Here is a 25,040-nt window from a genome sequence, read left to right as displayed (position 1 = left end):
TGGTACACTCCAACAGGGCACAGAAGCTCCACACCCCTTCCCTATACCTCGCCCTATGCTCTACCTCTCTCCCATTTGGCTGTTTTTGAGTCGTATCCTGTGTAATAAGCTAGTAATAGTAAGCAAGGCACCTTCCTGATTTTATGAGTCACTGTAGCAAATTACCAAACCTGAAGAGGGGGTCACAGGAACCCCCAATTTATAGGCGGTTGGTCAGAAGTGCAGGTGGAAACCTGGGACCTGTAACTACCTTCTGAAGCGGGGTGAGGAGAGCGCAATCACCTGGTGACCACTGAAGAGGCCCCCGAGACAAAAACTCCTTATCTGAGGAATTTAGAAGGAAACGAAGACCACCTGGTGACTATCAAACGGGCCATCCGGAGGCAAAACTTTTTATGTGGGGAAATCAGAAGTAACTAGACTTCCCTATTAAGTAAAGCAGGCACTGGTACCAGGTCTTTCCCCCACAAAATTTATAAGAAACTAGAATTCCTATACATCTCCGGAATGCTATGCCAAAACTCGTTTGCACAACCCTTGCTGACATCAGGGCACGAAAATGTCTACACATATAAGCATTTATCATGACCTATGTGTCTAACATGGTCCAAATTATCCTTAAGCTCCCGCTTTAAGGTCCATAAATGCTCCTAAGGAAAAAATCCACCGTGGCACGCTCAGTCCTCTCACTAAGGCACCAAGTTGCACTCATCTTTTTATAAATTTTATTTTTTTTATTATTTATTTTTGAGATGGAGTCTCACTCTGTGGCCCAGGCTAGAGTGCAGTGGCACGATCTCAGCTCACTGCAACCTCTGCCTCCTGGGTTCAAGCAATTCTCGTGCCTCAGCCTCCCAAGTAGCTGGGATTACAGGTGCCCACCACCACACCCAGCTAAATTTTGTATTTTTAATAGAGTCGGGGTTTCGCCACGTTGGCCAGGCTGGTCTCAAACTCCTGACCTCAAGTGATCCACCCACCCTGGCCTCCCAAAGTGCTGGGATTACAGGTGTGAGCCACCATGACTGGCCTCTATTGCAGTCTTCTGCGGAGTTTTTTCTTTAACAAACTTTACTTTTCAAACCTATACTGTTGTCAGTAATTCTTCTTACCAACCCACAAGTCCACTACTTCTCAATGCTGGGGCTCTGATGCCTCGCCCAGCATGGGGGACAGTTTTATAGGACTGAGCCCTTAACCTGTGGGGTCTGTGCCAACTCTAAGTACTTAATGTTTGGATTGAATTGAATTGCAGGACATCCAGTTGATGTCTAAAGAGTTGTTAAATTGGTTGGTGTGAAAAATTAAGGGAAATCCCACACATTTGGTGTCAGACATGGTGTGAGTAAAAAAGGTTCATGTCCATGGCCTCCTCTTATCACTTTTTGGAATGGTACAGCAGTAACTATAGGGAATAGACAGTTTTTCCCTTCTCTCCTGTTTCTCCCATGTCCATTACCAGATGTGGAAAATCCAAGGACTCCCAAGTGACTCTCTCTTTGTACTTCCTGGGGACCAGGATCCTGGGCTAGTACTTTGGGCCAGGCTTAGACAGGTGTCTAAGGGATTTTAACACAGCATTGACAAATGGTTCCCACAATCCAACTCTGTAGAAACTGAAGTAGACATCAGGCACTGAGAGAAATGAAAACTGTGTACAACTGATCATTAGGGAAATGAAAATCAAAACCATAATGAGATTCCATCTCACACCAATGTAAACGGCTGTTACTAAAAAGTCAAAAAGTAACAGATGCTGGTGAGGTTGTGGTGAAAAGAGAACACTTATACACTGTTAATGGAAGTGTAAATTAGTTCAACCCTTGTGAAAAGTAGTATGGCAATTCCTCAAAGAGCTAAAAACAGAACTACCATTTGGCCTAACAATCCCATTACTGGGTATACACCTAGAGAAATATAAATCATTCTACCATAAAGACACATGCATGTGAATGTTCATTGCAGCACTAGTCACAATAGCAAAGGCATGGAACCAATGTAAATGCCCATCAATGACAGATTGGACAAAGAAAATATGGTACATACACACCATGGAATACTATGCATCCATAAAAAAGAATGAGATCATTCCTTTTTCAGGCACATGGATGGAGCTGGAGGCCATCAGCCTTAGCAAACTAACATAGGAACAGAAACTCAAATACCACATGTTCTCATAAGTGGGAGCTAAATGACAAGGACTCATGGACGCAAAGGGTACAACAGACACTGGGGTCTACTTAAGGTTGGGAGGAGGGAGAGGAGCAGAAAAAATAACTATTGGGTACTAGGCTTAGTACCTGGGTGACAAAATAATCTGTACAACAAATTCCTGTGACACAAGTTTACCTATATAAAAAGCCTGCACTTGTACCTCTGAACCTAAAAGTAAAAAAGAAAAGAAAAGAAAAATGTAGTGCAATCATTGGAGCAGTATTTCTTAAGATTCTATGGACACATTCAAAACATGAGTGGAGGCATCCTGAGGCAGAGTCTTGTTTCCAGGGGTGAAAATGAAGAAAGTCATAGATGTCCACAAAAGTCATTCCAGGATGATGAAAGAAAGAATAAAATGCAAATAGGAGCCACCTTTTGCAGGTTCTTACACTAGTTTACCAAAATCTCTAGTTTTTAAGATTTTTTAAAACAATTTCGGCCAGGCACAGTGGCTCACGCCTGTAATCTCAACACTTTGGGAGGCTGAGGCGGGTGGATTGCCTGAGGTCAGGAGTTCAAGACCACTCTGGCCAACACGGTGAAACCTCATCTCTACTAAAAATGCAAAAATTAGCCAGGCATGGTGACAGGCACCTGTAATCCCAGCTACTCGGGAGGCTGACGCAGGACAATCGCTTGAACCCAGAAGGTGGAGGTTGCAATGAGCCGAGATCGCACCATTGCACTTCAGCCTGGGCAACGAGAGTGAGACTATGTCTCAAAAAAAAAAAAAAAAAAAAAAAAAAAAAAAAAAAAAAATTCATACTTGGAGAGAAAAACAAAAGTAATAAAAAGGTAGAAAGCAAAAAGTGACTTCTTCCTTCACCCCAGTTCCCTGGTTTCTCAGTTCTCTCCAAGGCCTGCCTTCCAGGTCAGCCCACACCCATCCAAGCATATATGCAGGTCCATAACTTTGTGGGGATTTCATGGTTGCCCTGGGTTTTATGGGATTGCCTAAGTTAAATTAGAGAAAATCAGAGTTGCAAGTAGAGCATTGGCCGGGTGGTGACCTCAGCATTCTTTTTCATCTCTCATTCAGGCTTTTGGAAATTTCATAATACATGTCCTTGGCTTTCCTCACCTCCAATCTGAGGCTTCCCAGACCTCTACACCTGACTCTGGCCTATTTTTAGAGCCTGTATTTAATTCCAGCCACATCTCTTCACATAGACTGGGCACTCAGGTACAAATAGAATTGATCACTTTCTCTGAAACCTACTTCTCTTTGCCTATTCCCAGACTCCAGCTTTTCCCACTCAACCCCATTAGGAATGTCATTCTTCTTTTTCTCCACCTTCTGCCTCATAGCTTTGCTCCTCCAGTTAGTCCAGTCCAGTAATAACTTGAATCTCTGGAATGTTCCTTTTTTTTTTTTTTTTTTTTTTTGAGACAGGGACTCACTCTGTTGCCCAGGCTGGAGTGCAGCAGTGCAACCTCCACCTCACGGGTTCAAGCATCTTGTGCCTCAGCCTTCTGAGTAGCTGGGATAACAGGCATGCAACACCATGCTTGACTAATTTTTTTGTATTTTTAGCAGAGAGGGTTTTGCTATGTTGGCCAGGTTGGTCTTGAACTCCTGGCCTCAAGTGATCCACCAGCCTCAGCCTCCCTAAGTGTTGGGATTACAGGCATGAGCCACCACGCCCAGCCTCTCTTTCTCACCTTTTTCCACTGCTGTCGCTAGTTTTATCATCACCACTCACTTACTCTGAACCAGGCATTCCCCTAAGTGTCTTATGAATGTAGACTCATTTTATCCTCACAACCACCTGACAAGGTTGGTACTATTATTATACCCATTTTACAGATGAGAAAACTGAGACTAAAATAATAAAATCTCCATTCCCTAACTTCCCAGACTCCATTGTGCCTCCTGTACCAAGATCTTCTGTGGCCTCTGCAGCATTCAAGACCCAACTCGGCTGTTACTTCCTCCAGGAAATCTTCCTAGAGTCCCTACTATTATCATAATTTCAGGCTTTTAAGTCTTTCTTCTCCCGTGTAGGGTTGTCAAATAACATACTGCCCCCAAAAGTTGCATGGTTTATATTTACACTGAAAAAATACTTGTTTATTGAAATTCCAATTTAACTGGGCATCATTATCTATATTTGCTAAATCTGACAACCATCCCCACCTAAAACCATAAACAATTTGACAGCAGGGCCTACCCTCAGGAGCTGGCAGAGTGTGGACCAAGTGAGTACTCATTCTGTTCATTGTACTGAATTGAAGTCAGGTGCTTAAAAGAGGTTTCTGGCTGAGGCAGAGAATTGCTTGAACCTGGGAGGCGGAGGTTGCAGTGAGCCAAGGCCATGCCATTGCACTCAGGCCTGGGCAACAGAGCAAGGCTCCATCTCAAAAAAAAAAAAAAGGGTTTCCTTTGTCTGGTTTTATCATCCTGCCATAAGGAATAGTCTTCTTATGTACTCTCAATGCACCGGACACAGTGCTATGTGCACAGCAACTAAATCCAACACAAAACTGAGTTCAATTTGCCCATCTATAAAAAGAGAATACTGTTAAACACCCACCTAGTAGTCTTTCTTCTAGGCTACTTGTGAGAATCAAATGTAAAAAAGGAGGTGCAATGGTGCTTTGTAACTGCAAAGTGCTGCTGTGAAGGATGACTATCACTAACATTGGCAACTCAGATTTAGCGATAGGGAAATAGATGACCTATATCTAATTCAGTTTTTCAATAGTTTCATATATTGAAAGCTACTGATAGTTTGCTAAGGAATAGCATGGAATTTGGCTAAGAGCCAGGGTGAAGTGAAAGCTCAGACAAGGAGGGAGAAGGAATTGAAAAGATGAGAGGAGCCAGGTGGTCCCTGATAGCCAGGAAGATGGTAACAAGAAGAGCAGCCGGGAAGTATCCGTTGGAGACAGTAGTAGGTACTGCCTAAATACTGCCCTGATAGGTGCCCATGCAGAAACCCCAATCCACAGGGACCCAGGCCGATGCCAGGAAGCTCACACAACATTGCCAAATGGCTTTCCATGTCATTTTTCATAGTACTTTAATTAGTTTGTTCTCACACTGCTATAAAGAACTATCTGAGACTGGGTCATTTATGAAGAAAAGGCTTGATTGACTCACAGTTCTGCAGGCTGTACAGGAAGCAGGGCTAGGAGGCCTCAGGAAACTTACAATCACGGTGGAAGGTGAAGGGGAAGCAAGCACGTCTCACCACGGCGAAGCAGGAGAGAAAGAGCAATGAAGGAAGCGCCACACGCTTTTAAGCTGTCAGATCTCGTGAGAACTCACTCACTCTCGCGAAAACAGCATGGGGGAAACTGCCCCCATGATCCAGTCACCTCCCACCAGGTCCCTCCACTGACACGAGGGGGTGACAATTCGAGATGAGATTTGGGAGGGGACACAGAACCAAACCATATCAGTTTGTTTCTTTAAAAAAATTGCCTTCCTTACAAACAAAACAAAACTGAAAATTAGCAGAGTGAGGTTCAGATTTAGCTAGGGGCATGAGATTATTTTCCCTGCCTGAAATTCCATTGTCATGCTACTTATAATGTGGTCCCAGGGTGGCAGCATCTGCCTCACTTGAAAACGCGTGAGAAATGCAAAACTAGAATCTACATTTTTGGCAAGATCCTCAGGTGATTCACATAAACATTAAAATTTGAGACTCTTTTCCACCTTGTGAATCCCAGGTGATGTTAGTTCAATTAACATTAAAACTGACTCCTCATGCTCCACACAGTTGGCTAAGATACTGGCTTTCAAACTTGGCTGCACATTGAAATCATCTGAAAAACTTAAAATAAATATTAATACCTAGTCCCACCCTTAGAGATTTTGATTCAAAAGGTCTAAGGTGTGGCTTGGACATTTGGGTATATATTTTATTCCTGTCTATTTAAATTTTTTCATGTTGTACAATTCAACATGAGATTTGGGTGGGAAACAGAAAGCCAGACCACATCAGTACCATTTCACCAGTTTAGGATAATAAGATCAAGAACAGTGAAATGCCTTGTGCAACTTCTTCAAGGCCCAGACATCCTCAAGTTAGGACTGAAACCAGCCATGTCTCTCCAAGACCTGGGCCAGTAGAAAGGTTTCTTCTTGGTTTCAAAAGGAAAAAGAGAATAGGATGCAAAAACACAAAAATATCCTTTTTTGTTTTTTCGAGGCAGGGTCTAGCTCTGTCACCCAGACCAGAGTGCAGTGGCGTGATCATGACTCACTGCTGCCTTGACTTCCCAGACTCCAAGGATCCTCCCACCTTAGCCTCCTGAGTAGCTGGGACCACAGGCACATGCCACCACACCCAGCTCATTTTTGTGTTTTTGGTAGAGACGGGGTTTCACCATGTTGCCCATGCTGGTCTCAAACTCCTGAGCTCAAGCAGTCCTCACCCTGGCCTCCCAAAGTGCTGGGATTACTGGCGTGAGCCACTGCACCCAGCTGCCTACTGACTGTAATTATACCTTCTCCAGTCTCTTAAGATTCATTTGGTGAGTTGCTCCTAATTCATTGAGCCAAAACGTTAAGGATTTAACTTAACTGGGAACCAGCAAATCCAAATAAAGTGAATGAAAAAATGTTCTTCAAAGGTGGAAAGATAGTGGGTAGCTAGTTTACGCAAAGCTCTAAATTCTTGGAAGATGATTAGAAAAACTTTGCCAAATGGCCAGTTCTGAGGCTGATCCCATGCTCCAAATCCATTTGGGAGGTAGAAGACCTTGTATTACTTGGTGTCTATTTATATAAACACAACTGGTCAATCAAGTAATTGTCTTAATAATCCAAAAAAGCATGTAGACATTTGATCTAGATATTTCCAGTTGCATATATGGACTTTTAAATATAAAATTGTCTCAGTTTTCTGTTATATATTGAACAGATCCATCTTTGACTTTAGTTTTACAAATGTTCCAGTAATTTAATTAAATTTATAACAGAAGCACATACAAAGAGAATAGCTTCCTTATCCTTTACATTGTTATTCTTTTCACTTGGTGAAAGCCTGATGCCAGAATCAGCTTTTTCCGTATTTAATGTGTTTTTAACTACCTTTGTAATCAAACACAGGCATTAAAAGGGATTTAATATTCACTAATGGGATGCCACAAGTCCTAGCTTTTTCTTATCCCAGGTGGCCACTCACTTCTTGCTGGGCATAAATTATTTGGGAATCAGGCGCTTTCTCATTCTCAACATCCATTTTCCTCTCTTATGCTTAGCTTCATCTGTATTGGCAAAGTGAAGTGCACAATTCAGATGATGACCCAGATAATGCAACCAAAATTGCCCTTACAGGAATTTTATTTACATATTCATGTAAGTCTCTTCGACTTGAAAGCAGGGACTTACTTTTAAATCTAAGTGACCTTGACAACCACCTCTGTTGGGTAAACTATGGCAGATGGAGTTTTGCTGGAACAGAATCTGTACTGCTAAAGCCAAAAGTATTATTATTTATTACCTTTTGTGTGCCTCAGGCTTCTCGTTATAAAATTAGGATCACAACTCCTACACTGCTGAGTTGTTGATGAGATTAAATGAGATACTAAACATGAAAATATCTGCCTACAGTACATATTTAAAAACACACATATTTGTACGTATGTACAATATACATTGCCCGTTGATCAGGACATTTACATTACACTTTACAATTTATAAAACACTTAACCTGCATTTTCTCCTCGATCTGCAAATCAGTGCTGGGAAGTAAGGACAGATTATAACCAATTTACAAAGAAAAGCCCAAGGCTACGTGAGTTTAAATGTCTTGCCCAAGACCACACAACTCGTCTCCACTGAGGTGTACAGCCCCAAAGCTCTCCACGGCCTCCTATGCTGGCTCCTCATGCTCCACACAGTTGGCTAAGATACTGGTTTTCAAACTTGGCTGCAAGTTTCAAACTGGAATCGTCTGAAAAACTTATAAATATTAATACCTAGTCCCACCCTTAGACATTTTGATTTAAAAGGTCTAAGCTGTGGCTTGAACATTAGGATATATATTTTTTTCCCTATCTATTTAAGTTTTTAATTCGATTTTTTATTACGAGATTATGGTAAATTCACATGCAGTTATAAGAATTAATATAGAGAGAGGTACATTTAACCAGTTTCCCCCAAAGGTAACATCTTGCAAAACTATAGTATAATGTCACAATTATGATATTGGCATTCATACAGTCAAGAAGAAGTCAACAGTTCACCACTACAAGGGATCCTCCCAGTGTTCTTTTTATAGCCATATATACTTCCCCCTACCCACTCAACCCTAACCCTTGGAACCACTAATCTGTTCTCCATTTCTATAATTTTGTTTTTTCAAAAATGACACAAATGGAATCACACAGTATGTAACCTTCGGGGATTGACTTTTTTCTAGCAGCATAATTCCCTGGAGATTCATCCAAGTTGTTGCATCTATCTGTAGTTTATTCTTCTCCAATCCTCATGGGTGCCTGTCAGTAAGAACTGGAAAACCTGCTTTGTTTTTTGAGACAGGGTCTTGCTCTGTTGCCCAGGCTGGAGTGCAGTGGCACAATCAGAACTCACTGTTGACTCAAATTCCTGGGCTTATCTGATCCTCCCACCACAGCCTCCCATGTAGCTAGGACTACAGGCATGGACAACCATTCCTGGCTAATTTTTTAATTTCTTTTTTTTTTAGAGACAAGGTCTGTGTTGCCCAAGCTGGTCTTAAACTCCTGGCCTCAAGCAATCCTCCTGCCTTGACCTCCCAAAGTGCTGAGGTTACAGGAATGAGCCACCGTGTCCAGCCCTGCTAGAAAAATTTGAATCCACTACTGCTTAACCATTTACCCACTGAAAGATATCTGAGTCGTATCTAGTTTCTGGCTGCTATGAACAAAGCTGTTATGAACATTTGTGTACAGGTTTTGTGTGAAGATAGATAAGTTTTCATTTCTCTGGGATAAATGTGCCAGTGCAACTTCTGGGTAGTATGGTAGCTGCATGTTTCATTTTTAAAGAAATTGTCAAACTGTTTTCCACAATAGCTGTACCATTTTACATTCCCACCAGCAATGTATGAGTGACCCAGTTTCTCCTCATCTTCATCTTCACCAGCTTTGGTGGTTTCTTCTTTTTTTTCCCATTCTGATAGATGGATAGTAAAGTCTCATCATGGCTTTAACTTGCCTTTCCATGGCTAATGATGTTGAACATTCTTTCCTTGTGCTTATCTGCCAACCATATATCTTTTTTGGTGAAATGTCTGTCATGTCTTATGCTCATTTATTTAATTTGATTTTTTAAACTGTTAGTTTTGAGGGGTCTTTAAAAATTCTATATACTTGTCCTTTGCTGGATATATTTAACATATATAGTGTGCAAGTATTTTCGCTCGGTCTGTAGTTTTTTTTTTTTTTTTTAGCTTCTTTTTTTTTTTTGAGACAGAGTTCCACTCTTTTTGCCCAGGCGGGAGAGTGCAATGGCCCAATCTCGGCTCACTGCAACCTCTGCCTCCTGGGTTCAAGCGATTCTCCTGCCTCAGCCTCGCCAGTAGCTGGGATTACAGGCATGCACCACCATGCCCAGGTAATTTTGTATTTTTAGTAGAGACGGAGTTTCTCCATGTTGGCCAGGCTGGTCTCAAACTCCCGACCTCAGGTGATCTGCCCGCCTAGGCCTCCCAAACTGTTGGGATTACAGATGTGAGCCACCATGCCTGGCCTCTGTAGATTGTCTTTCTTTTTTTTTTTTTTTTTTTAGCTTCATTTAAAAAAATTAGCCAGGCATGGTGGTGCATGCCTGTAATCCCAGCTACTTAGAAGGGTGAGGCAGGAGAATCGCTTGAACCCGGGAGGCGGAGGTTGCAGTGAGCCAAGATAGCGCCACCGCACTCCAGCCTGGGCGACAGAGCAAGACTCTGTCTCAAACAACAACGACAACAACAAACTGAACGCCTTTAACAGCACCCAAGTTAGCTCTTGAATGCTTTGCTGCTTAGAAATTTCTTTCACCAGATACCCTAAATCATCTCTCTCAAGTTCAAAGTTCCACAAATCTCTAGAGCAGGGGCAAAAAGCCACCAGTCTTTTTGCTAAAACATAACAAGAGTCACCTTTGCTCCAGTTCCCAACAAGTTCCTCATCTCCATCTGAGACCGCCTCAGCCTGGATTTTATTGTTCGTATTGCTATCAGCATTTTGGGCAAAGCCATTCAACAAGTCCCTAGGAAGTCCCAAACTTTCCCACATTTTCCTGTCTTCTTCTGAGCCCTCCAAACTGTTCCAGTCTCTGCCTGTTACCGAGTTCTGAAGTTGCCTCCACATTTTTGGGTATCTTTTCAGCAGTTTACTGTATTAGTCCGTTTTCATGCTGCTGATAAAGATATATCTGAGACTGGACAATTTACATAGGAAAGAGGTTTAACTGGACTTAGAGTTCCACGTGGCTGGGATTACAGGCGTGAGCCACTGTGCCTGGGCTATAAAGTTAATTTCTTAAAAAGACCTTGGGGCCAGGCTCAGTGGCTCATGCCTATAATCCCAGAACTTTTGGAGGCCAAGGCGGGCAGGTCACCTGAGGTCAGTCAGGAGTTCGAGACCAGCCTGGCCAACATGGTGAAACCCCATCTCTTCTAAAAATACAAAAATTAGCTGGGCGTGGTGGGTGCCTGTAATCCCAGCTACTCAGGAGGTTGAGGCAGGAGAACTGCTTGAACCGGGGAGACGGGGGTTGCATGAGCTGAGACTGCACCATCACACTCCATCCTGGGCAACAAGAGCGAAACTCCATCTCAAAAAAAAAAAAAAAAAAAAGAAAAAGAAAAAGAAAAAGAAGAAGACCTTGGGCAAATAACTCTCACAGCAAACTTGATAACAAACATTTGAGCATTTGAGAGAGAGAGATCAGCCTGTCTGGACAGTGAGGAAAACAAGCCTCTTGCCATGTGGAAGTGGTAGGACTTCACCACTTGATGTCACTCTGATGCTTATGTCTCTGGAAGGTTCCAGCAAGACAAGTCTCTTCTTTGCTAAAAGATTGGCATTTTTAACTTTGAAACCTCAGGATAATGACTATGAAATTACATCAAATTTGTTGTACATGATTTGAAAGCAATTTTTATATGTAAATTTTTCTTCTTGGAAAAGATATTGATAATTTTCAGAAAAGTAAGAGACAAGGGCAAAAAGGCATTGTGGAATCTCAAAACTTTGATTTAGCACAAGACTTTGGTTTACCAGATGGGTGACCTTGCACAAGACTCCTAACCTCTCCAAGCCTCAGTGTCCTCACCTGTAAAATGAGGGGAAATACTGTAATGTCCACCTCACAGACTGGGAATAAATGAGTTCATTTCATGTACTAAACACCAACTCTGTGCCATGCTCTGCACCAGACTCTGAGAAAACTAAAATGAGGGAAGCACAGTTCCTGCGCTCAAGAAGCTCTGAGTCTAATCTTAGGGACAAATATCTAAGAAGTGAATATATAAGATAACGGTCAATAGACACTTTTTGGTCTCCGCCCTTCAGTGTAGTATGTTATCTGATATCCTCTGGTACCTTGATAAAAATTCTTCTTATGTAGTTTTTTCGTAAGGAAAAAATGAATTGTTGCTCTTAATATTTCAATTAAAAGAGACCTCTCCAACTCCAGTCTCTTCTCCATGCAAACCTGCTCCAGAGGAATGCTGTTGTTGAAAAGGAAATTGATGCAGCTAGAACGTTGTCAGTTGCAAGTAACAGACACACAACCCTAAGGGACATGAATGATGAAGTTGAATGCATGGCTCACAGAACTGAAATACCTGGGAGTGGGTTCAAACTCTAGGCATGGTTTGATTCAGAGGTTCACTTTGTCCCCAGGGTTTCTCTGAGCTCCACAATCCTTGGTGGGCCAGCTTCAAGCTGGCTTCTTTCCTGGTAACAAATGCCACAGCAGTGCTAGGACACACCCCTCAACTTCACATCAAGCTTCCAAGCAAAAAGCGTAGGATTCACTCTCCAGGACTCACTCTACCAAGATCGCATGTTCACCCAGAACCAATTATTATGGCCAAGGAGATGGATGCTCTAATTGGCTGAGCCTAAATCACGTGCTCTGCCCTCGGTGCTGGAAGGCAAGTCAGTCCTGGGCCACATCTGATGCCCATGCAGAACCCAGGAGTTGTGGAAAGGGATAAGAGGAAAGTTGGAGGCATCGACTGTTCTACCTCGGGAGTCTGAGATAGTCCCAAGTGTGATTCCTGGTCTGGAGAAGGGACAAGGGGGTGCAGGTGGGGCTCCTGGTCTGTTCTTCACATGCTTCCCTCCTCCTTTTTCTATACCAGCACCACCTTTAGAGAGAGAATTCAACTTCTTTCTTCCTAAGAAACATACCTGTAGAGGCAACCAGTGTGCTCACCCCTTTCTCTACCTGTGAGCATGGAAAGCCACAATTCTTCAGATAGAGACCACGGGCACCACCCCTCCTCAGCCCGTTCCCACTCTCACACACTTCACTCCTATGTCTTTCCTGCCTGGCATTTCCAAGTTGCAAATTCCTGCCCATTCTGCAGGACAGGAAATTCCTACCCTTGCTTCTTTCCTTGGTTCCCAACTCCACTCTCTTTCTTCCAGAATCGGGTAGAAATCTCTAGTCCCTGTAGTTCCCCTACCATTCTCTTCATTTGCACTGAGCTTATGCATTTATATTCTCTACTACGACTCCATGGAATCTGAGAAGGGAGGGAAGATAAACACACAGGGTAAGGGGGTCATCTTAAGCTGGAAGTCACTGACCCATGTTTTTCCACCAAAAATAAATCTCCTGCTGAATCCTCTGGTTAGCTTAAATAAGTTTATGTCAGGGATCTAGCAATTAGTGTTTTTACAGCCCCTGCCACATGAGGGATGCTTTCGAGGAGACGACCAGGTGGTGGAGGGACTGAAGCTGTGACTGGAGACAGGAGAATTTGCTGAGGATGTGTGGAGTGAGGAGAGGAGATAAGGAGAGAGTGGGGTTCACACGTAGCACTTACTGCTTGTGTGATTTGGGGTACATCACTTTCCCTCTATAAGCCTCAGCTTCCCTCTCTGTATTTCATCAGGCTTTTTACAATCACTTGGGTTACAAGCAACAGAAACTAATGCTAAGGAAGAAGTTGTGTTGAAGCAGCAAGTATATATGAAGACATCAGTGTGGCAGGGACGTTGGCAACCTCAAAAATGCAGCCCCACAGAAAAAACTTCACATTCACGAAAACACTTGTACACTGTGATGGCCACATGAAACACGTCTATTGGCCACCTTCAGCCTCCAGGCCTCCAGTCTGCAACATCCCTCTACAGGAAAGAGCCCAGGTTCCATGCCTGCTGCCAATGCCCTGTTTGACCAGGGGTATTCAAACTCCAGGCTAGATGCCCAATTCTGGACAATGGGGAAGGACCAAAGAGCAGGGCCTTAGGTGATAATGACTTGTCTGGTTCTTGCCCAAGTCTGCAGCCCCCAGCACTGGGCCCAGGACAGAGGCAGCCTCATGGGGTGCCCCAAATCAGGACCCTTTGCTTAAGGTAAGAGGTGACTCAGGGATATTTAAGTCAGCACATCCAAGACTATGCAGCTCATGGATGTCTGATCCCATAGATGGCACCAACTGGGTCATGAACTCCATTGGAAGGTGAGGGTAGGGAAGGAGGCAGGAACCCATCTTCTAAGTAGGCAGTTAGTCACCAGCTGAAATCTCACAACCTCCACAGCCTCTCCCTCAGCCCCAAAACCAGTAAGTGGCCACCATGCCCAGCAACTTCTCCATTTACAGCATTCCAGTGCATCACCACTACCTTCTCGCCACCGTGAACACTTAGCTCAGACCTTGCCTCCCTACCAGTGTGGTTGTCCATTAGCTGTGTGTGATTGCCAAAGGTAGACACTGTGTTCTGGTCGTTTCTCAGTCCCCAGCACTGGGCCTGGCCCACAGTAGATGCATGGTAAGTGCTTTGGGTTGCTGACTAACCATTAAAAACCATATTTACCCTTCTGGGAATAATCTTGACGTGGATCAGGAGACCTGGGCTCAACCACTGGCATCAGGCTGGCCCTCTCCTCTCTGGTCTCAGTTTACCTTTTTTTTTTTTTTTCCTTTTTGGACATAGAGTCTTGTTCTGTCGCTCAGGCTGTAGTGCAATGATGCAAACTCAGCTCACTGCAACCTCCGCCTGCTGGCTGTAATGTAGAGAATGGATGGGAGGGGCAAGAACCTTAACGGCCCCGCCTCAGCCTCCCGGGGAAGCTGGGATTACAGGTGCCCACCACCATGCCCAGCTAATTTTTGTATTTTTAGTAGAGACAGGGTTTCACCATGTTAGCCAGGCTGGTCTCAAACTCCTGACCTTAGGTGATCCACCTGCCTTGGCTTCCCAGAGTGCTGGGATTACAGGCGTGAGCCACCACACCCAGCCCAGTTTCCCCATCTCTATAGCAGGGAGAGGAGCTGATTTCTAAAGGACCTTCTGGTTCCTCTGACGTCCTCTGCGATCAGCGGCTCTGCTTTGTGACTCTGGAAATATAGCTGCAATTTTGGCTGCGGTTGAAAGGGGTACACCCACAGATGGGTAGAAATGGGGCTTCACACTCAGGAGATGCACTGGCACAGCCTTAGGCTCCCACATTGAGGGTGGCAGGCACTAGGGGGAGGTTAGGGAACCTGGAGTGATCAAGCAATATTAAGGTTGGGAGCACTTGTGAGCAGCAGAAACAGGAGACTGGAGTCGGACACCCAGCTGTGCATCTCCTCCAACCTACCACTAGGTGACGGAAGCTAGTCTCTTCATCGGAGCCAACCCCCTTAAGTTGAGCGAGCGATGAGGAGTGTCTTTGGATCAGGTTTTGAACCTGGAGGTACTAATAAAACAGGAGGCCACTTTCTAGGCCCTGAGATGATGTCACCATCATGAGGCAGGCAGAGGGGATGGGATCAGTATGGTAGCCCCCTTCCTTACAGCCCCCACCTGCAGTGCAAAAGGTGCTACCACTTCTAAGCCCGACTCCCCCCGACCCTCTGTGATCAGATTGAAGCAAGAAACCCAGACTAGACAAAAGCCATTTCAGAGTAAAGCTTTATGTCAAATTCTGTAAATGTGTATAGAGTGGCCTGTAGTCACCTGTGCTGGAGGCCTTGTCTGTGCAGATGCCTAGGCTCAGCACTTGCTGTAAATGGCCATGCTGCCCCGCTCCTGAAACTCTTCTTTGCTGACCCAGAGCTGTTGGAAGGCCTGCAGGGAGGCCAGGATGGAGCCGCCGGTCCACACGGAGGTCTTCCTCTCGGGAGCGGCAGCCACTGCAGGGCTGTCCCCCGGGCAGAGGAGGCTCAGCTCCCTCTGGAAGCGCTCAGGGAAGCCATCCAGCATGGTGCAGCCGCCACACAGCAGCACGTTGGCGGCCATCTCCTCCTTGAAGCCCGTGCCCTGGCAGCGGCCCAGGCAGGCGGCCGTGAGCTCCGGGAGGCCCGGCTGGGTGCTGCCCGCCAGGGAGGGCTGGAAGAGCATCTCAGAGCAGCGGAAGCGCTCCTGGCCGATGGTGATGAGTTTGCCGTCCGGGAGCTCGTAGTCCACGCGCAGCTCCTCCGGGACCAGGCCCAGCTCCTCCTCGGGCAGGAAGGCCGCGTAGCAGCACTTCTTCTTGATGTGCTCTATGATGTGCAGGTGGTCGTCCGTGAATGCGTGGCCCGCCTCGTTGAGCAGCTGCATCAGGTAGTTGGTGAGGTCACCCCCAGCGTAGTCGGCGCTGCTGGTCAGGCCCGGCAGCACGTCGCCCTCGGAGATGGGCACCACGTGCGAGACGCCGTGCCCGCTCTCCACCACCAGCCCCGAGGTCTTGCCGTAGGAGTAGATGGACAGCAACGACTGGGACGTCACGTGCATGGCGGGGATGCCGAAGGTCTCAAACATGAGCTCCGCGTACTTCTCCCGGTTGCTGCTGGGGCTGAGCGGAGGGTCGGAGACCAGCACAGCGTGCTCCTCGGGGAGGATCTTCATGGCCGTGCGGAAGATGTACTCCCAGATGTCCTGCACGCAGTCCCAGTCCACCACGATGCCGTGCTTCAGCGGGTTCACCAGCTTGAGAGGCGCCTCCGTGTTGAGCAGCTCATGGCCCACTAAGGTCCCCTTGCGGATGTCGCCAGCGTCGGCCGCCTCAGGGCAGCGTTTGCCCACGGTGGAGGAGATGAAGTAGGTGGGCCTCGGCTCTCCCGCGTAGCCGCACTTGCAGTATTGGGAGCCCAGGTCGATGATGATCGCCTTGATCTTGCGCAACTTCCTGGGCTTCATCTTGAGCTGAGTGGCTGCACCTGTGTCCTGGAGGCCGGCGTCAGGGCCGGGCCGTGTTCCTGCCTCTCCAGGGTCACCCTGAGCCGTGCCCAGGGGCATGGGGCTGTTCCTTGTCGCCATCTGCCTCTCTTGCTCCCCTTCTCACATCCACAGCCTAGAGCTCCCTGGGGAGAAATGAGATTCCCCACCTCCAGCAGTGCCATGACAACCACCCGGGATTGTGATGTCACTTGGGGCTGGTCCATTCAGGCAGCGGGGGAGGGCCTGGCTTTGGCCGGCTCTTGGTGTGTCACCCCCATCTCTCTAACTCAAGTTTGCTCCAGGACAGAGCAGGTGGCCGGCAGTTTTAGAAATCCAAGCACACTGGGGTCTCAGAGGTTTCTGCTCAGCCCCCTTGCATTTCCATGCCTAACCTGTTCACTACTGGACACCTTTCCTCTTCCGCTTCTTGGTGGAGAGGGCCTGTTTGAGCCCCTCCAGTAAGGGAGGCACTGTACCAGGTACTTCACTTGGGTTGTTCTGCAGGTAGGCAGAGCTGAGGAAATGAGGCTCAGAATTCTAAGGACTTGCCCAAGAGCAAACAGCAGTTGGGGTGTTTGTACCTTAACCCAAATTCATCAAACTCCAATGCACCAGGCCTCCTTAACGGCCCCAAGAGTTCTTTCCTCCCTTCATTCCACATTTACTGGAGTATGTAGTAGATCCCACCTAGTGCAGCCTGCCAGTGATAGATGATAAAAACCCAGGCCACCAGCAGTGCCCAGTCTAGACAAGAAAATGGAATGGGTGCCGATGGGTTTGCAGGAAAAAGTCTACTTGGAGAACTCATTTGAGACAGGCAGTCAGAAGGTGCTCCAGAGAGGAGGTGATGCTTAAGTTGAATCCTGGAAGAGGTGTAGGTATTTGTCAAGTAGTTAAGAGGAGGGGAAGACGTCCCAGGCAGAGAGCACAGCTTGAGCAAAGGCTCAGATGGAGGCACGGTGAAGAACTTCCCGCAGTGAAAGTGTTTGGAAAAACAGATGAAGCTAGAGAAGTCACAGAGCCCAATAGAAAGGGCATCAAATGCCAGGAGTAGGTTTAGACTAAATTGAGGAGAGCCAGGGAACCTATGAAGACTTAAAGCAGGGAATGATCAGATTTGCCCTCTAGAAAAGTGTTAGAAAGAGCCGGGTGTGGTGGCTCATGCCTGTAATCCCACCAGCACTTTGGGAGGCCGTGGTGGGTGGATCACGAGGTCAGGAGTTCAAGACCAGCCTAGCCAAGATGGTGAAACCCCATCTCTACTAAAAATACAAAAATTAGCCAGGCATGGTGGCGGGCGCCTGTAATCCCAGCTACTTGGGAGGCTGAGGCAGAGAATTGCTTGAACCCGGGAGGCAGAGGTTGCAGTGAGCTGAGATCGCACCACTGCACTCCAGCCTGGGAGACAGAGTGAGACTCCAGCTCGGAAAAAAAAAAAAAAAAAAGAAAGAAAAAAAAGAAAAGAAAAATGTTAAAAAGATCTGCATTTGGCTGTAATGTAGAGAATGGATGGGAGGGGCAAGACTAGAAGCTGAGACCCAAAAAGAGGCCATCGGAGAAATTCTGATAAGACTTGAAGGTGGCCTGACCTGGGGCTGTGAGAGTGTGGAAGAGAGGAAGAGCCTGGTTCTAGAGAAATTTAGAAAGTAGAGTAGAATCCAATCTGTTGTTTCCCCAACCATCCCTCACTTTAATCCAAGCTCTTACTCTGACATTTGAGGCCTTCCCTCATGGGCTCCTGTGATGTGGGATGTGAGGCAGAGGGAAGGATGAATCGCTTACCTGTACCCGAGCAAAGAAAGACGGCTTGTCATCCAGAAAGGACAAATTCACTAGAGTGCCAGAGGGACCTGCAACTGAAGCTGCCCCTTCCCACTCCGAAAATCAAAAAGGCAGATTAGGGTTTTGGTGGTGAAAAGTCAAGAGAAAAAGGAGAAGAGCGGCAGCTGAGCCTGAGGAAGTTTTCTGGGAGAATTAAGATGAGCAGAGGTGCCTGAGGAATTGATTAGGCAACATGCATGGGGGAAAAAGAGTTAAGAAATACTGCCATGGAGCGTGTAAGAATGCTAATGAGGAACGCGTGGGGATTTTTGTTTGCTGAATTTTGTTTGTTTGTTTGTTTGTTTGTTTTTGAGACAGAGTTTCGCTCTTTCGCCCAGGCTGGAGCGCAGTGGCACGATCTCGGCTCATTGCAACCTCCGCCTTCTGGGTTCAAGCGATTCTCCTGCCTCAGCCTCCCGAGTAGCTGGGATTACAGGTGCCTGCCACCACGCCTGGCTAATTTTTGTATTTTTAGTAGAGACAGGGTTTCACCATGTTGGCCAGGCTGGTATTGAACACCTGATCTCGTGATCCACCTGCCTCGACCTCCCAAAGTGCTGGGATTACAGGTGTGAGCCACCATGCCCAGCTCACTGAATTGTTTCTTGGAACATGGCAGCATTCAACTATATTATTTGGGTAACAACTTTCTGAGGGTTGCAATTATGAACATCATGACCCAGAAATGCCCTGTGGTGGGATCATGAAATCACAGAAGCTGAGGACTGGACCCTTTAGTTCCCTCTAGAACATCCCATCCAGTTGTCTGACACGGACAGCTCACCCCATTTTGGCCAGCCATGAGTGATAAACGTTTTGTCACACTGGATTGTCATCTGTACCTCTCTGAAGCCATTAATTGGTCTTGGGTCTACTCTTGAAGTTCGACAGGGCAAGTGAATTCTTCCATAACAACTCTTAGGCTATTTAAAGGCAGTGCTCATGGACTGCTGGAGCCTACTTTTTGTCCATTCCTTACGGAAAGGCAGTAAAGAGCAGAGGGAAGACTGAGGAACTGGAATCTGAAGACCTGGGTTCAAACATAGATTTGTTATTTATAATCTGTATGACTTTGTGTAAACTACTTGAAATGTTGTTTGAATGTGATTACCATTTTGCTGGGTTCCCTCGTCAACTTGAACCCTACCCACAGCCTCCAGGTCTCTGCCTTGAGCTGCTAAGTGGATGATGGTGCCCCCCTCCCCCACACACACACGTTTGGGGCCTGCTGACTTAGAGATGCCCAAAGGCCACCAGGCTGTGGGACACTGTGCTGGAGCACATGGAAAGGGAAGCATCCGGATCCACATTTGCATGCTCAGTAGCATATCTCCCCCTGAAGACGGCTCCTCTCCCTTCCACCTCGGGGAAATGGACACAGTCTTGGGACCTGGGTGTCCACACTGGGATCTGAGCTGTGAGAAAGCAGCTCAAAGTGCCTGTTTGGCGAGGATCTTCTTTGTTGGGAGCTCCTGACTCAGGGGTTCTCCAGCATATTCAAGAGTTGGAAAGGCTGTGGTGGGCTCCAGTAATTTTTAAGAAAAACTCCAGGTGATTCATGAGAAGAAACACCATGCTGGATTGTCTTTTTTTCCCTCCCATAGCTGCTAAAATTCCAGAGGCCAGCCCACCTCTCTTCCAAAGGTCAGGTGTGGGCAGTGTCCCAAAAATTGAAGCCAGGAGCCAGGATGCACCTCGGTGAGAAGTGTGTTCTTTAATCTCACCTTTCCATGTTCTCTCCCTCCACTATAGAAGAAGATCCCAGGGTTGCGTTTGAAAAGGGGTCATCCCATGGTTTTTTTTGGTCTTGAGCCAGAGGACTAAAAGTAGGTGCGATCCCATTAGAAAATGTGGCCCAACGTATTTTGAGCAATATAGGGTGCCTCTGCCTAGAGGGGCCTCACTAGGGACCCCAGAGAGCCCACACAGACCTTAGCTGGTGACAATTATGGGGGGTTGTGTGCTAGGCAGTGGAGGTTTGGGGCACGGTGTCAACAGTCTCTACATTCTTCCATTATTACCGCTAACCATGTGATGACCCATAGAGGGAGAGAAGAGGCACAGAGGGTAAGAGGAAGCTTAGGGGAAACAGGGTTTTTATTAGGAGCACCCAACATGTGCAACTCAGAGGTGAAGTAAAGGAGGGCAAGTGTTTCATTGGCTTTTGCTCAGAGAATGTGAGGGAAATCCCTATGCTCAAGGACCTTACAGACTAGATAGAGTAACTGCCTTACACTAAAGCATCACCTCTTCCACACACAAATGCAGAAAGGGCGATGACAGATGATAGAGGGGCAAGCCTGGGCAGCCCAGGAAGAGCAAATGAGTCAGAGCATGTCAGGCTTGGAGTGTATTAGCAAAGAAGGAGGCACTGAACAGGTGAAAGGGTCCTCCAAAGGTGTCCACATCTTAATCCCTGGGGCCTCTGACTATATTAACTTTCATGCCAAAAGGGATTCTGTGGATGTGATTAAATGAAGGAATCTGAGATGGGGAGAGTATCCTGTATGGCCTGGGTGGGGCCAATGTAATCACAAGGGTCTTCATATGGGGGATACAGGAGGGTCAAAGGCAGAGAAACAGATGTGACAATGATAGCTGTAGTCAGAGAGTCCCTCTTCCAAGATGGAGGAAGGGACTATGAGCCAGGGAACACAGGTGGCCTCTAGGAGCTGCAGAAGGCAAGAGGAAGTATTGTCTCCTACACCTCCAGAAGGAATACAGCCCTGAAAGAACCTTAATTGTAGCCCACTAAGAAGAATTACGAACTTCTGACCTCCAAAATAGTAAGATAATAACTGTGAGTTGCTTTAAGCCACTAAATCCATGGTAATTTGTTACAGCAGAAACAGGAAGCTAATACAGGCTCTTCTAGGAGTCCAGGTTAGTGAAAAGGCACCAAGCAGCTATAGATTTCTCAAAATTCAAGTAGGGTTTGGGAAGAAAAAAATGGAGGGTTTTAAATTACATATGCCTTTGGTTACCATACACAGCACTTTTGAAATAAAGTCAAACAATCTGAGTTGCCCATGCAAATCCCTGAACAGCAGAGGCAATTAAACTGTTTTTCAGGCAGCCAGGCATCGAAAGTACTTTCCTATTTTTCCTTTAAAATTCCATGCCATTTATCTCATCCACTAATCAATGAAGCAAGAAACTGAGATTTTTGTCCTTGGGATGACACCTTGCTGCCCCCATCAGATAGTCACAAATCTCATGAGACTGGACTTAGTCCCTTTCTTCTCTCATACCCAACAAGGAACTGAGGTCAGCCCTCATAGCCTCTCTAAAGGAGAAAGCCCATTATTGTAGTGACTGCCTCTTTATGAAGGGCTGCAATCAGGTTCAAGGTGTGGCATAACACAAGGTTGGATTCTGCCCTGAGCGTGTCAGGCATCCACACCAGTGTGTCCAACTTCAGAAATGGCATGCAAGATGGTGGCCAAGCAGCCTAAGAGATGCGCGCTAGGTCCCATCAAGCTGTGTCCCAGCACATCCTGGGGAGGAAGCCACAGTCGGGAGAGCTTGTTTACTCCCGGTTGGATATCCTTGGGTGAGCTATGCACCTACGAGCCTCAGTGTTGTCAGTGGGATTTTGTAGGGTCTAATTTCACTGTCTAGCCAATGACCCTGATGAAGGCACAGTAAGTGTACACATGTATATCCAAAAATAATTCCCCTTAAGGTTGTTCTAAGTGTCACCCTTAGTGCCCTTCACATAGTCACCATAGCAGCAAAGGATCCCGCTAACATCTAAATCAGATGGCGTCAGTGCTCTGCGCCAAATCCTCTGGTGCTTTCTGACCTTACCCACGATCCTCGCATTGGCCTATGAGGCCTACCGTGAGCTGCTCGCCTTCTCCCACCCCATCTCATCTACTTTTCGTTACTCCTTCCATGCCAGCCACACTTTTCTTCCTGCTCCTCCTCTAACTCGAGAGGTCGGCAAACTTTTTAAGGGCCAGTCAGTATTTACTTTCTTTCAGCTTTTTGGGCAATACAGTCTTCAATGCCATGACTCAGCTCTACTGTTGTACTACAAAGGCAGTCATGGACAATACGTACCTGAATGAGCACGGCTGTATTCCTATCCAACAAGCCGGGGACTGGATTGGACTGCAGCCTGCTGACCCCTGATCTAACTCTTCAGTCACACATCTGCCTCCAGTCCTCTGCACCTGCTGCTCCCCTGACATACACGTGGCTCCCTCCCTCACCTCCTGCAGGTCTTCATTCAAATGTCACGCTCTCAGGAAGCCCTGCCCAGGCCACACTAGCACTGCCACCCTGCTTTTGCTCTTAAGGCTCATTTTGGTTATTGTCGGTCACCCCCACCCCCCACCAACTAGAATAAGATATTTTGTCTGTTTTTTTCACCAACGAATTCCCAGCTGCCTTGTATATAGCAGATACTCAAGAAATATTAATTAATTGAATAAATCAGTCTTGTTACAAAATTTAGGAAAAGGGGAGCCATTTCAAAAACAATATCCCAAATGTACCCTAACACAGAATAAGGGTTTGCAATATCTAGAAAGCCCAGGTCACCAGATTACATCATAATTAGTGATGTCATTGTTGGGAAAATTCTCAGGGTATCCTCTGATGTAGGCCTTTCAGGCCTTGAATCCAGTGGAATTGAGAACTTTCTAAGAGTGGTGCGGCCCTTGACAACATGTGGGCTCCACCTGCAGCAATCATGGGGGATGGGCCCACCAAGAAGGTGGGTAACCAGGCCCCCCTGCAGACACAGACCCTCCAGACTGCATCTTTAAGGGATGGCCCGGCGAAGCGGGCCATGTGGGTCCGCCATAGGAGTTCAGAGCCACAAGAACCTACTGAATCAAAGGCAGCCAAGGAGAGGCCCAAGCAGGAGGTGACCAAAGCAGTGGTCGTGGACCTGGGCACTGGCTACTGTAAATGTGGCTTTGCCGGCCTGCCAAGACCCACCCACAAGATCTCAACAACGGTGGGCAAGCCCTACATGGAGACCGCCAAGACTGGGGATAATCGCAAGGAGACATTCGTGGGGCGGGAACTCAACAACACAAACGTTCATCTCAAGCTGGTTAACCCTCTGCGACATGGCATCATCGTGGACTGGGATACAGTGCAGGATATCTGGGAATATCTCTTCCGACAAGAGATGAAGATCGCCCCAGAGGAGCATGCGGTCTTGGTTTCAGACCCGCCCTTGAGCCCACACACCAACAGAGAGAAATATGCTGAAATGCTCTTTGAAGCCTTCAACACCCCTGCGATGCACATCGCCTACCAGTCACGCCTGTCCATGTACTCCTATGGAAGGACCTCCGGCCTGGTGGTGGAGGTGGGCCATGGCGTGTCCTACGTGGTCCCCATCTACGAGGGTTATCCTTTGCCCAGCATCACCGGAAGGCTGGACTACGCGGGCTCTGACCTGACAGCCTACCTGCTGGGCCTGCTGAACGGTGCAGGGAACGAATTCACCCAGGACCAGTTGGGCATCGTGGAGGACATCAAGAAGAAATGCTGCTTTGTGGCCCTGGATCCCACTGAGGAGAAGAAAGTCCCTCTCAGTGAGCATACGATCCGCTACGTGCTGCCGGATGGGAAGGAGATTCAGCTGTCTCAGGAACGGTTCCTCTGCTCGGAGATGTTTTTCAAGCCATCTCTCATCAAGTCCATGCAGCTGGGCCTCCACACCCAGACCGTGTCCTGCCTTAACAAGTGTGACATCGCCCTCAAACGGGACCTCATGGGGAACATCCTGCTCTGCGGGGGCAGCACAATGCTCAGTGGCTTCCCTAACCGTCTGCAGAAGGAGCTAAGCAGCATGTGTCCCAATGACACCCCGCAGGTAAACGTGCTGCCTGAGAGAGACAGTGCCGTGTGGACCGGTGGCTCCATCCTGGCCTCACTTCAGGGTTTCCAACCACTGTGGGTCCACCGCTTTGAGTACGAGGAACACGGGCCTTTCTTCCTCTACAGGAGGTGCTTCTGAATGGCAATGAGGATGGCCACTGCACTGGCAGTGCGTACCCTTGGCGGGGTGAGCGTACTCCTACACACAGGGGGTAGAGCCGGCGCTTATTCCTGTAGCATTAAACACCCCTCATATGCCCCTCCACAGTGTGTTTCTCTACTTCCTGACTTCATAAGAACAACTTCACACACACAGCATCTGCCTTAAAATATACATTTCCCAAAACAAAAGTAGGAGTAGGGAGAAGATTAACAAAAAAGGACATGCATTGTATGTGGATTGCTTAAACATTCACTTGCTCTAAAATTATGCTTCCCCTTATTTTGTGCATTCCCCACTTTAGGAACTACTTTATGGTTAAACTCTGCTTGGAAGGGGGAGTGCAATGAAGATTAGAGGGTAAATGCTGTAGGGGCATGTAAGCAGTTCCCTTTCCATACATGCCAATAGGACGTATGCTGTAACAGTGCAATCTCCCACAAAGCATCAGTGTCCATTTCACACTTCATCAGCAACCCTGAGGGACTGGAAAGAGCTGGCAAAGCTGTCTGAGCCCTGCTTTAACAGAGTTTCTTTTAGTTCCAACAGTCATTTATGTCTCAGTACCAGTTCTTCCTAAGCCATCATGGCAACTGGCTGCTGAAGCCTAGCATATTACAAGCAAGGAATATGTATGTGCCTCAAAGGGCAACTCTTCAGAGAACAAGTGCTATACAGATTTCCCTTGTTAAAAACCGAAGTAAGATTG

General features: G+C 46.8%; 2 protein-coding genes across 2 annotated transcripts; one reads left to right on the top strand and one right to left on the bottom strand.

Annotated features, from left to right (window-relative positions):
* Window positions 1-15,258: 15,258 nt before the first annotated feature.
* Window positions 15,259-22,690, bottom strand: ACTL7B (actin like 7B). Its single transcript, XM_055271576.2, has 2 exons — window positions 22,393-22,690; window positions 15,259-16,649 (listed from the first exon to the last, which is right to left on the bottom strand). The coding sequence occupies exon 2, from the start codon at window positions 16,603-16,605 to the stop codon at window positions 15,358-15,360; it is 1,248 nt and encodes a 415-aa protein (XP_055127551.1). The 5' UTR covers window positions 16,606-16,649; window positions 22,393-22,690; the 3' UTR covers window positions 15,259-15,357.
* Window positions 22,691-22,924: 234 nt separating this feature from the next.
* On the top strand, window positions 22,925-24,436 carry ACTL7A (actin like 7A). Its single transcript, XM_055271575.2, has one exon. The coding sequence runs from the start codon at window positions 23,003-23,005 to the stop codon at window positions 24,308-24,310; it is 1,308 nt and encodes a 435-aa protein (XP_055127550.1). The 5' UTR covers window positions 22,925-23,002; the 3' UTR covers window positions 24,311-24,436.
* Window positions 24,437-25,040: the final 604 nt, after the last annotated feature.

Source organism: Symphalangus syndactylus, chromosome 3, assembly GCF_028878055.3.
Source record: "Symphalangus syndactylus isolate Jambi chromosome 3, NHGRI_mSymSyn1-v2.1_pri, whole genome shotgun sequence".
Taxonomy (NCBI): Eukaryota; Metazoa; Chordata; class Mammalia; order Primates; family Hylobatidae; genus Symphalangus; species Symphalangus syndactylus.
The sequence above is the reverse complement of the archived record's forward strand: the minus strand, read 5'-3'. Positions and strand labels throughout refer to the sequence as shown.